Source organism: Epinephelus fuscoguttatus, linkage group LG20, assembly GCF_011397635.1.
Source record: "Epinephelus fuscoguttatus linkage group LG20, E.fuscoguttatus.final_Chr_v1".
NCBI classification, from domain to species: Eukaryota; Metazoa; Chordata; class Actinopteri; order Perciformes; family Serranidae; genus Epinephelus; species Epinephelus fuscoguttatus.
The window spans coordinates 4,747,883-4,760,011 of record NC_064771.1 but is presented as its reverse complement, the minus strand read 5'-3'; the positions used below and the strand labels follow the sequence as shown (position 1 = coordinate 4,760,011).

Genomic DNA, 12,129 nt, shown 5'->3' with positions numbered 1-12,129 from the left:
ATAACAGGCAGAGAACACTGTTACATCTAAGCATAGGAGCTAAAACTCCAACAGTTTCTTACAGAATCAAATAGGAAAGAGAATTTAAAAAAAAAAAAAAAAAAAAAAGATTTTCAACATGTTAATCCTTCTCAGTAAATATGAGGAGGCCATGGGATTTATTGGAAATGTTGTCTTCAGCCCATTTTCATATCTCATTTGTATCCCTACCCCTCTTTTTTGAGTGCCTTTTTGCCGCTCGAAACAGAGTTACAAGGAGTAGAGTTTGAAATCTGCTTTGAAGGACCCTTCAAGACCCTTCAGATATTTCATCAGTTGTCAGTGACGTGGGCAGATAATGAGAAAATGGGCTTCTGGGTAGGGCTGGGCGGTGTGACAAAAGTTTCATATCACGATTTTTTTAAAAATCATATTGGTGTCACGGTATTTGATGGTATTTTGCTAGGGTTCGGCCCACTTGACAGGCTGCTGTGTTGTGCTATGGCCTATTCAAGTGCTGGAATTTGTTATTTACGTGACAACGCCTGAACACAACACAGGCTCTGCTCCATTAGTGCCATGCTGAGTTATAACTGTCTCAGACTCGGGTCGGCTTCAGTCAGGAAAATGCAGCCCGAGCCGTGCTTTAGTGTGCTCACCTGTGTGTGTGTGTGCACACATGTCTGTGTGTTTGTGTATGTGTGTGTGTGTGTGTGTGCATCGGGGAGAAAGTCCGCCATGCGCGTTACAGAGAGCAGAGGAGAACTGTTAACACGCGAGAGTCAGAAGTGAAATGCCGTCATGTAAATAAGACAAATAACATAAGGCTATTTATTTTGTTTAATAAAAGGACAAGGTATAGACCTGTTCTATAGCCCTGGATATGAAGCGTCCATAGCACCAAATAATATGACTGTGGAGCTAAGACAAAAAATAAATAAATAAAAATTAGCAGCGGTGGCATATATATACGCATATAGGGAAAACACTGCTCTTTTTGGTATGAGTTCTTCTGAGTCATTGTGTTCTTCTTCAGCAACGTGTACAGTTGCTTCGCTTTCAGGACTCTCTCCGGCAGCCATTCTCGTCTCTAAACTTTTCTCTATGCTATCACTCTAGCTGGCTCTAGCACGCCTGTGGTGTGCAGCAGTGAAATGGGTCCCCGCTGAAACACTTTCTCGCCATGCACATTCCGGACGTTGTTTGGGCTATTCACCGGTATATGAAAAATTCATATCACAACGAAAATAAAAACCAGTTTCTGTATGAACCGGTATACCACACAGGGGTAAGACACAGACTTTGTAGTTGTTTAGCTTCTTTGTGTTGGTGTTTTGCATCTTTTTGTAGTCGTTATGCATCTCTCTGGGGTTTTGTGTCTGTTTGTAGTTTTAAGTTTGTTATGTTTTTGCAGTGTTTTTGCCCCTATTTGTGGTCCTTTTGAGTCTCTTCGTTGTTGCTTAATACCTCTGTGGTCATTGTGAATCTCTTTGCAGCTGTTTGCATCTTGTTGTAGTTATTTTGTGTCTCTTAGTGGTTGTTTTGCATCTTTTCATAGTAGTTGTGAGTCTCTGTGTCTTTTTGCAGTTGTTTTGCATCTCTTTGTTGTTGTTTTGTGTCTCCTTGTGGTCTTTGCCTCTTTTCATAGTATTTGTGAGTCTTTTTGTTTGTGTGTCTTTGTAGTTATCTTATGTTTCTTTACAGTGATTTTGAGTCTCTTTCTGATTGATACATGTTAATTGGAGCAACATTTTGCATGTGAAAGCCTGGGGGGCCCCTGACACTTTGGGCCCCTGGGCCTGTAACCCATAGGCCCGTTCAGTAACCCAACTATGGTTATCGATGGCTTTTATGTCAACAGATGCAACTATGGCAATAACGTATCCATTATCCATCCATTTATCTAATGATATCAAAAACAATCGACACATCCAATTCCTTCACAACTTAGAGTTTCATGCTATCAATCAATCAAACAAGTCATCAAATAAAACAGAACACTGCTTCACTACCAGGCCACCAGTGGTCTTCTGTAGGCGAACATTAGCAACCTGTGCTCCTACCCTGCCAGTCTACACTGATGGTAGAGGACCAACTATGTGAAAATGTGGGACTGTCATGAACAAATAAGTAACAATTTACTAACCATTTATCGTTGGCTAGCTAAGCAGTTAACTACAGAGACATCAGCATACTACTAGTGATATTTTTTTGTCATGCTTGTTATGAAGAAAATGTATTGGGATTGAGCCTTCATTTAAAAAAAAAAAAAAAAAAACACAAAAATGGATTATCATGTACAAACTGTCTCAGTCATGCTATTGTGATGTTTTGGTAAATACAGAAAAGCATCTTAAGTGAAAGACAGTAACAAAAAAAAGAAGAACCTTTAAACAAATATCAAATAGAATACAGAGTAGCAGCCAGAGACACTTGCCTTGACAGCTGCAGTGACAGCGGCGGTGGCTGCAATGCTCAGTCCCTGCTTGCCAAAGTTGACCATAGTCTCATAGCTCCTCTCTTTGGCCTGCACAATGTATTCATCTATTTCCTAAAGGGAGACAGTCAATAACATTTCCCGTAGACAGTTTAATCAAGTGCTAAGCAGTATGACGATAATATTCTCAACAACAGATACACAGATGGATAGATGAGTGATCTTACCCTCTCTCTAGAAGACAGCAGAGGGTGCAGACACTTCCTGTAAATGAGACTTGCTCCTCTGGTGTAGGGGGACAGCAGCCAGATCACAAATGCTATCTTCAGCTCGTAGTACAGAGGAAACCTGGACACACACACACAAATTCAATGGGGGTATCCCAATATTATTAAAAGGCTGATATAAACTTAAAGGGACAGTTCACTCCAAAATCAATAATACATGTTTTCTCTCTTCAGTCTAGATGATTCTGGTGTAAGTTGCAGAGAGTTGGAGGTAGCATCCATAGAGATTAGTGCTGCATGATTAATCTAATCGCAATCGCGATGTCAGGCTGTGCGATTACATAACCGCATAAAAGGCTGCGATTTGCGATTAAATGTAGGCTAAATAAATGTTAACGTGTGTGCCTGTGAACGTGACTGCCTCTCCTGTAGTGTGTGGAGTTTGATGACATCACGCCCACAAGCTATCCTGGTGCGTGCAGCCAGCGTGCAGCAGTGACCAACACAGACGCTGAAGGAGAGCATGAGCACGACCATGAACAGGTTTTACACAGTACGTCTTTCTGTTCAACGTCGCCGTACCTGAATCCAAAGTATCACCATGTGACAGACGTTTTTTTTCACCGCCAAGTTAAAGTCGCCACATCCCGCGGCAACACGACCAATCTATATCAGCACTTGAGACAGGACGTGGCGACTTTAACTTTTAAACTTTTACACAGCATGTCTTTCAGGTAGAAAGACATGCTGTGTAAAAGTTTAAAAGTTAAAGTCACCACGTCCCGCGGCAACACGACCAATTTATATCAACACTTGAGACAGCACAGAGAAAAGTACGAGGCATGCATGCGAGAGAAAGCCAAGCCGTGTAACGTTAAAGACAAAGAGACAACTGAAAGCTGCCAGAGCTTCATAAACCAATATCCGAGCATAGTTACACAAACATTTGTAAGTGTCACAGGGACATCATGGACTCCATAACAAATGAAAAATTGAGCAACTTTGCTCGGGTTCGGCCCACTTGACATGCTGCTGTGTTGTGCTATGGCGCTGGAATTTGTCATTTACGTGACAACGTCTGAACGCAACACAGGCTCACTCCTCTGTGTGTACAGTTTATGTTTATGTTTATTTTATTTAAGAGGGGACAGTGCACATGAATTGACATGATCACGTAAGTCACGTAAATGTGCCAAATTTAGCTATACAGGCTAATTTTCATCTGCAGATGTGCTGCGCTGCTGTATGAGCAGCGTGTTTGACTGTGCTCAGTCTGTTGATGGTCATTGACACACTGTCTGTCCATAACAATAACTATGTCAGGTCAGTGCCCCCCTCATATAATGTAGGGGAAACACTGAATTGAGCAAAAAGACTCATGATACCATTTATTTATTATATTTTATTGAAATTATATTGTAATCGCAATCGCAATATTGTCCACCATAATCGCAATCGCACATTTTTATCAAATCGTGCAGCACTAATAGAGATGTGTGTCTTTTCTCCAATACAATGGAACTAGGTGGCCCTCAGCTCAGATAATCCACAGACCTTGTTGTGAACAGTTTCATGTAGGAACTATTTTCTTTCAATGGAAATACAACTGCTACCTGTATCACTGTGCAGAAGGATGTGTGCATCTACTCATCGATGAGAGGCTTGTGTTGGTGATATTAATGGCATCCTCCTTGATTGAGCTGTATCGTTAGCTAGCTCAGTGGTGCTAGGTGAGCTAGCTCTAGTGACAAATGTTGCATAAATACAAGTCATATAGTTAGGGCCGGCCCAGGCTTGCCCTGTACCAGCTCCTAGTTAGGCTGACTTAGGCCTAGTCTGCCGGAGGACCCCCCTATAATACACCGGGCACCTTCTCTCCTTCTCTCCTTCTCTCTCTCTCTCTCTCTCTCTCTCTCGTATCCTATTACTGCATCTTGCTAACTTGGCCATTCTGGATGTCACTAACTCGCTTCTTCTCCGGAGCCTTTGTGCTCCACTGTCTCTCAGATTAACTCATATCACAGCGGTGCCTCGACAGCGTGATGTGTGTGGTTGTGCTGCTGCCGTGGTCCCGCCAGATGCCTCCTGCTGCTGCCATCATTAGTCATTAGTCATACTTCTACTGTTATTATACACATATGACTATTGTCACACATGTATACTGCCAGGTATTAATACATACTTTCAACATATTGTACCGCAGTAGCCAGAACTATAACTATAATATTATTACTTTCAATAATGTTGTTGTAAGCTACTGTCATTACCTGCATCTCTCTCTCTCTCCCTCTCTCTCTCATTGTGTCATGTGGATTACTGTTAATTTGTTATGCTGATCTGTTCTGTACGACATCTATTGCACGTCTGTCCGTCCTGGAAGAGGGATCCCTCCTCAGTTGCTCTTCCTGAGGTTTCTACCGTTTTTTTTTTTTTCTGTTAAAGGGTTTTTTTTGGGGAGTTTTTCCTTATCCGCTGTGAGGGTCCAAAGGACAGAGGGATGTCGTATGTTGTAAAGCCCTGTGAGGCAAATTGTGATTTGTGATATTGGGCTTTACAAATAAAATTGATTGATTGATTGATTGATGTAGTCAAGGTCAGACATTTTAGGGGATATAAACAGAATAAAAACTAGACTTGCACCGATTAATCGTCAGTGCTCGGAATCGGGCCGGTTTTCGCGTGATTGGCCACGATCTGTGACCGGCCAGTCAGTCTAAAATATGCCAATTTAAAACGGTGGTCAAATTCCCACGTGCCACATGACTGACATCGCGTAATATCAGCAGCGCACACACACGCACAAGTGCAGCTCATAGCTTGAGCGATGTGAGGAAGGAGACCTCAGGGACACACTGGTGTGGGAAGGATAACTATGGAGTAAAGGATTCCGGCCAGAGAATCAGGTTCGAGAGGATACTTTAATTTTCAATGCAGGAGGTTCACAAGTGTAGTGTGTGTGTGGTTCTGAAATAAGCAAAAGGAAAAATAGCTTTACACTCAATTCTTACAAATATGCATATACAATCTGTAAACATGGGTGGCTTCTCACCGTAATCATTCACGCACACACATCAAAAGAGAGAAGGAGAAAGTTGTTAATTGTCGGTGTTAAACTTAACGGAGCGAAGTGGAGCTCTCGCTGCCGCACGGTGCCGCTTGAAACTGACGAGGCCCGTGCCCACGTCCCGAAGATGCGTCCACGTGCTTACTGACAGGAGCGGTCTCACGGAAGCCCCCCCCCCGTCACAATGATACAGAGCTTTTGTTCCCATATGACTTTCACGCAGTTGACAATTAAATTGTTTATCAGCATATATCGCAAGTTAAAGATGCCACTACAGATAACTTGGTAAACGGCCAATATTGGCAGATAATATCCACGACTAATATATTCAGCATGTATGTTCTCATAAAAAGCAAAAAAAGCCCAACACTGTCAGTGATACTTTTACCACTGTTGTCTGTCAGTGAGGACCTTTTGTAGCATTTTTATTAACTTAATATATCAAAAAACCTCACACCAAAGACTCAGAGTTCTTAAAGATACAAAAGCCCAAGGTTACAGGTTCTTAAGTTCCTATCTGTGCTCCCAAACACTTTTCTACCTATCATTCTCGTGACTACAAGACCTTTCTAATTACATTAGTTAACACTGAAATTACATATACATTATATATCAGCAAGGTAATTTCCACTTTCTCATCACCAAAACACAGTGTACATTAGAGGACAGTTGAGACAATAAGGTTTAGATAATGATTAAATAATAGATTGTCATGTGTAGGTGTTAACTGTAGGTGTGTTAGTCACCATGCCAGCGTGAGGTCAGTGATGGTCTCCACCACAGTGTAGAGGGCAAACACGATCCAGTACATCATCCATCGCACCTACACAGATGCACACAAACAGAAAGAACACTGAACAATAGACTCATACTTCAGAAAAGATTACATGAAATGTAAATAATGGGCAGAAGGGCTGTAAGAGTTCATGTATTTACATTAGACTATAATATTATGAGAAGAGGAGGATTCTAGTTTTCTGGTGATATCAGTATTGTTTTTGTGATCCAAATATTTATCAAAATGACTGTAATCAAGCAATGATTTTGAGAATAAGGCCTTTGAGTTTATACGGTGCTGCGAAGATCAATGACAGAGCCCACTGGTCTTCTAAACGGGAAGTGCATGCTCTATTCTTTAACATTAAAAATTCATATTCTTATGCACAATGCAAAGCTGGGGCGTCCTCAGCGACCCTCTCTGAGTTGAAAGAATCCACCCCCCCCATTAAAAATGAACAAAGCACCTTCTGGTTACACCTTTAACGCTGATTTATAATTGTGTTTAGGCTACACACCGTGCCTTTGCCGTGGCCTATGCAAGTGGCCTACATCGTCGTGAGCATATATACTTGGGCAGTGGTGTGTCCATGTCACTCTGTAGTTACACTTCCAAAACACAGGTTGGCAGTGACGTTTCCTATGCCACTGCATTGAGTTTCTGTGATTCAAAACACACCTAAAACACATAAAACATGGCTTTACAGCAATAATATTAAACACGTGAGTAATTCGGCTCCATTTTAACTTTAACTTAACTAAACAAATGTGTTTAACTAGACATAAATTAGACTACTGGCTAGGCTAGGGGTACCTAGCACTCAAATCTGGCACTAAAAGTTGGAGCTAGAAACACTGCAGTCTGATGACTGGTCAATAGCGGATAATTTAATTCACTTGGCCAACTGTCAGGGACTTTTTAAGTCTAAAAATGTCGGCGTGCAGCCTTGTTCTGTGGACAATAAATGAGGTGCAGACTTCCGTCTGTGTCACCGATAATGAGGAAATACAGCGAGTGATGGACGGAGCAGTGAGTGACAACAACCCCGCCCACATTGAAGAGTACTATTTTCAGTGGAAACACTAAAACCTAGGATCTAGGTTGTGTCTAAAAGGTTACTTTTGCTTCCAAAGGTACTATACTCAAAGTGATATATATATATATATATCTATCTATCTATATATATATAGAGAGAGAGAGAGAGAGAGAGGGGGGGGGGGGGGGGACTGAGCAAATCAATACAATCAAATTGGTGGTTTAGTTGCTGTGATTAGACAAAATTGCAAGATTGCACAGAATTCACAGGGATTGGCTGAATATTGTTGCAATCACAACATTCTAGAGTGTTGTAAATGTTTGTTCCCTTTATTCAAAATGAACAAAAAGCCAATAAGCAGAGTACTGGAAATAAAATCTTTAGTGAGCGTTACAAATTTTGAGGTTTATATATTCATTTATCCCACACCTTTTTCCCTCTCAGGTCAGTTGTGGTGAAACAGAGGTTTAGGATTGCTTTTATACTTTCTGCTGTACTCCCTGCTCTCGCCTGCTCCCTCCATCCCTCTTTAAGGGCTTTCCAGGCTCTTCTGGTTGGATTTCCAAATCAAAGACAGCAGTAGATGGTGGCAAGCGGGCAGACAGTCACATGGCAGGCTGTGGTATTAGCCAGACTCGGCCGCTGCCGCATGACTGAACATACACTGACACTAGCTAATGAAATGTCAGTGTATGTGTGTGTGTGTGTGTGTGCGTGTGTGTGTGTGCGTGTGTGTGGGTGGATGAGTGAGGGAGTTAAGTCTGTGTTTGAGAGAGGGAGAACAAGAGAGGGAGACACAGACACACACATTCACCTGTCTCATGCACAATCTCTCAGAATCACAAACACACACACACACACACACACACACACACACACACACACACACACACACGCCTGCAGTCTGACTCAAATTACTGCTGGACTGGTTAATTGGTGACCTCATAGTGAACTCCCTTCTCACACACACACACACACACACACACACACACACACACACACACACACAGAGGGAGAGAGAGAGGCTTGAGGAATGATAAATGTAAAGGAGAGAGTGAAACAGAGCCAGTGAGATGGAGAGGACGTCTAATTTATATGTTTCAATCCACTTCTGCCTCCACTGCTTCTGTCTCTCTTCTACCTCTCTCTTTCATCTCCCACTTCATACCCTTTTCTCCCGCTCTGTCTCTCACAGCGTTTTTTCTCTCTCCCTTTCCCTCCCTCCTTCATCTCATCAGTAGGGAGGACATTAAGATGTGACCTCAGTGAAATATACAGCAGCCATTTTGCCTTCCTGAGGCAATAGCAGACATTTACTGGCCCCGTCTGTGAATAACTGCCTTCCATTAAAAGAGAAAGGAAAAAAAAAACAAAAAAAAAAAACACCTGACATCAGCTCTTTACAGCCACTGGGCCCACTGGTAGTGCTGAACTTGGTAGACAGAGCATGAAGACAGAGCTAGGCTGCAGTGAGGGCTGACCAACAGGGGGCGTACGTGCTACACCCCACCAGCCAACAAGTTTCATTCAGCTAAATAACGTTAATTCATGAGTAAATATTGTTAGTTTTGGTTCTTTCCTTTACTGTTCCTGAAGTCTGGTAAAAACTTATTGTAACCAGAGTCAATTTGAATGCAAAAAGTGTTGCATTTATTTTCATTATCAATTATTCAGCAGAATATTTTCCTCGTTTAATCAATTGAACATTTGGTCTACAAAATATCACAAAATCCTAAAACTCAAGTTGACATATTCAAAGTGCTTGTTTGGTTGGGCAATTTTTCAACTACTTGTTTCACATGATCAGAAAAGTTCCCTAATTGATGCAAAATAAATGGGAGTAGGAAGAGTGCAGTTGTACAACATATTACATAACAAGGAAATCCATGTGTCTGTATGGATCACAAACATGTAGGCTATTAAATTACCAGTCATCTCTTCCACATTATACCCACTGTCTACCTAAAGGCCCTGACACAGCAAGCCATCAGTCAGCAGTCGGTCAAAGTTAGGCCGTCATCGGCGCTTAATATACCATATCTGTTCAGTTCTTGCTGGTTTCTGTGGTTTAAGCAGCAACACAGGCCATCAGACAAGTCCGCTCCAGTCAGACTGGGATCCAGACTGCTCTACATTTTTAACACAGAGTGGAGTCAAACAGTGTAGCCGAGGGGTTTAAGACTTTAAAGGATAACTTCAGTATTTTACAACCTAGACACTATTTTCCCATGTTTTTCTGTCTAAGTGAATAATGGGAGCAACAATTCATGAAATTTGTCCAGTACTGAGCAAGAGGACTGCAGTGCTGAATAAGGCTGTAATGTAATCACTCAGGGCATGTCATAGCTTGCCCACTTAAAGTGCTTTTTTGTGTCACTGACAAGCTCAGATTGTTAATCTAAGCATGTGACAACATTATGGAAAGGATCTCTAAAGAGATAGACCTTTTGGTTTAACAAGAGACAGCCCTAAAATCACCATCACCAAACCAACCAGACTCTATTTAAATAAACAGCCATTTTATCATTGTAAAACACTTAATTCAAAGTCAATAAAAACTAAAAAAATCTCACAAACACCATCTTGGTTCGTCTTTTCACTAACTCTGGTTGGTCATAGTTGGAATCCCCCTTAAATCCCCCTGTTAGATGTGAAAATATGCTGGCTCTACACAAGCTAAAATTACTGTTAATTTAAATGGAGTCTGGTGGTTTTGGTGATAATGAATTTGGAGCTGTTTCTGGTTCAACAATAAGGTCCTTACTCTTCAACCAAAAAAGTATATCTCTGTAGGGATCCCTTCCATGTTGTTATCAGACACTTGCAACAACAATTTGAGCCTGTCAGTAGCAAAAACAAGTACTTTTAGTGGACATAAACTGACAGTGCGAACACTCAAGTGGTTACATAGCAGCCCCTTTCACTGCTGAAGGCTTTGGTGCTCTTGTTTATTACTGGACAAATGTCACAAAGACACAAAAAGATAATAGCGAAAACAGCATCCTAGTTGAAAAATACCAAACTTATCCTTAAAAGCTGGGGCAGGCAGTTTTCTGGGAAAATACAAAAGCTCTCCCCTCTCTGTCCTAAGCGCCTCCCACCAGATGAACACAGGTATATGCACACACTTCATACAGTAGCCTATACAAGTAGTACTAGTCATTTATTCAATCATCCTGTTTGTGATTGTGATCTCAATGCCGTTATATAGTGGCAATGCTATTTAAATTACCATCCTGTTTTGTTGGAGAACTTGATTGGCTGTCAGTGTCTATGATTCAAGTGTCTAGCTAATGTTAGCTACATAAACATGAACTTAAATTAGCCACAGCCATGGGTCTTTGGATACACTTAGAAGGCTAAACTAGAAGCAACACTGTCTCTCCATCTCTGAAACGCTTGGCTGAATCATTATTATGGAATCTTTGCCTAATGACTAAAAAACACCCTGCCTACCTCAGCTGTAACTGCCCTCATTAAACATTTACCAGCCCTGTGTCAACAGTAGATAGGTAGCAGAGATGTAGTGAGAGTTAGTGGACACAATGTTATTTCTAACTGAATGGTGTCCAGTACAGTTAATGAGGTGGAGTAAAGGAAGAATGGAGTGAATCTATGAAAGGAGTAAGATGAGATTGTTTCAAATACTGGTTTTACTATTAGCAGATGTGAGAGTTTTTAACAAGACAGTGACTGGGAGACATGTCTGTCACCATGCAACCGCGTGTACTGTACGTAAACACAGAAATACACACTGAAGTAATACAAATATGAAAAAGAGGGCTGGGCCTTTGGAATGAACGTTTAGAGCCAACTTTGTCATGAACTGGAGTAACTTCTGGCAGGGTGTGCTGTAGCTCAAGTCACATAAAAGCAGCCACAGGACTGTTTCAGCTGTGAAAGAGCTGCTATCTTCAAGTAATGAGCTCTGTTTCATCGATAGATCCATGAAATCCTTCACATATGTGCTTGGGGGTGTGCTGAATGAAAAATTCAATTCATGAAAGACACTGAGAGATTCAATCCCATGAATTTGTTTTGATCTGATGATCATAAAAGGCCTGAGGCCTATTAACAAACAGCATGGTGCTCGTAGCTCATCCTCTAGTGAGATCCAGCCTTCATTCACTGATTCAGCACTCCTATTGATATTTTCTAAAGGGGGCACCAAGTGTAAAGTGTGCAGCTGAGGTCTTGCTTCCATCCAGGGAAAAGGGGTGGTTCAAGTTAGAAGTCAAACCATACATGCAGAGCAGGAGGAACTCATTCCTCTGAAGATTTTCTCTTCCTGTCATCTTCCTATTGTGTTTATAAGCTTTAGAGGACTCTGCGACTGACAACGTAACTGCACAAAAAATGAAGGATACTTCAATGAATCTGATGGGCCAATTCTATTGGCAAAATGGGAGTATATGCCATTAAAGACTCCACCAAAGCTATGAATAGGGCTTGGTCTCAGTACTTTATACCTTTAAGGTATGGACCTATATAACCCAGTGCCACATTAAGTAAGTAGTATTTAAACTTCTTCAGTCAAATGATACCTGGATCCTGATCCCTTTTGTATCTAGGATTGAGAGAGAAATTACTAAAAGCCTCATAAAGCCT

General features: G+C 41.4%; 1 protein-coding gene across 1 annotated transcript in view; it reads right to left on the bottom strand.

The window, feature by feature from the left end:
• The window catches only part of reep3b (receptor accessory protein 3b), a 61,509-nt gene that overhangs the window by 23,143 nt on the left and 26,237 nt on the right, over positions 1 to 12,129 (bottom strand). The window contains exons 3-5 of the mRNA XM_049563936.1: positions 6,454 to 6,530; positions 2,644 to 2,764; positions 2,417 to 2,530 (exon numbers count right to left, since the gene is read on the bottom strand). Coding sequence (XP_049419893.1) covers positions 2,417 to 2,530; positions 2,644 to 2,764; positions 6,454 to 6,530 — 312 coding nt within the window. The remainder of the gene's footprint in view (positions 1 to 2,416; positions 2,531 to 2,643; positions 2,765 to 6,453; positions 6,531 to 12,129) is intronic.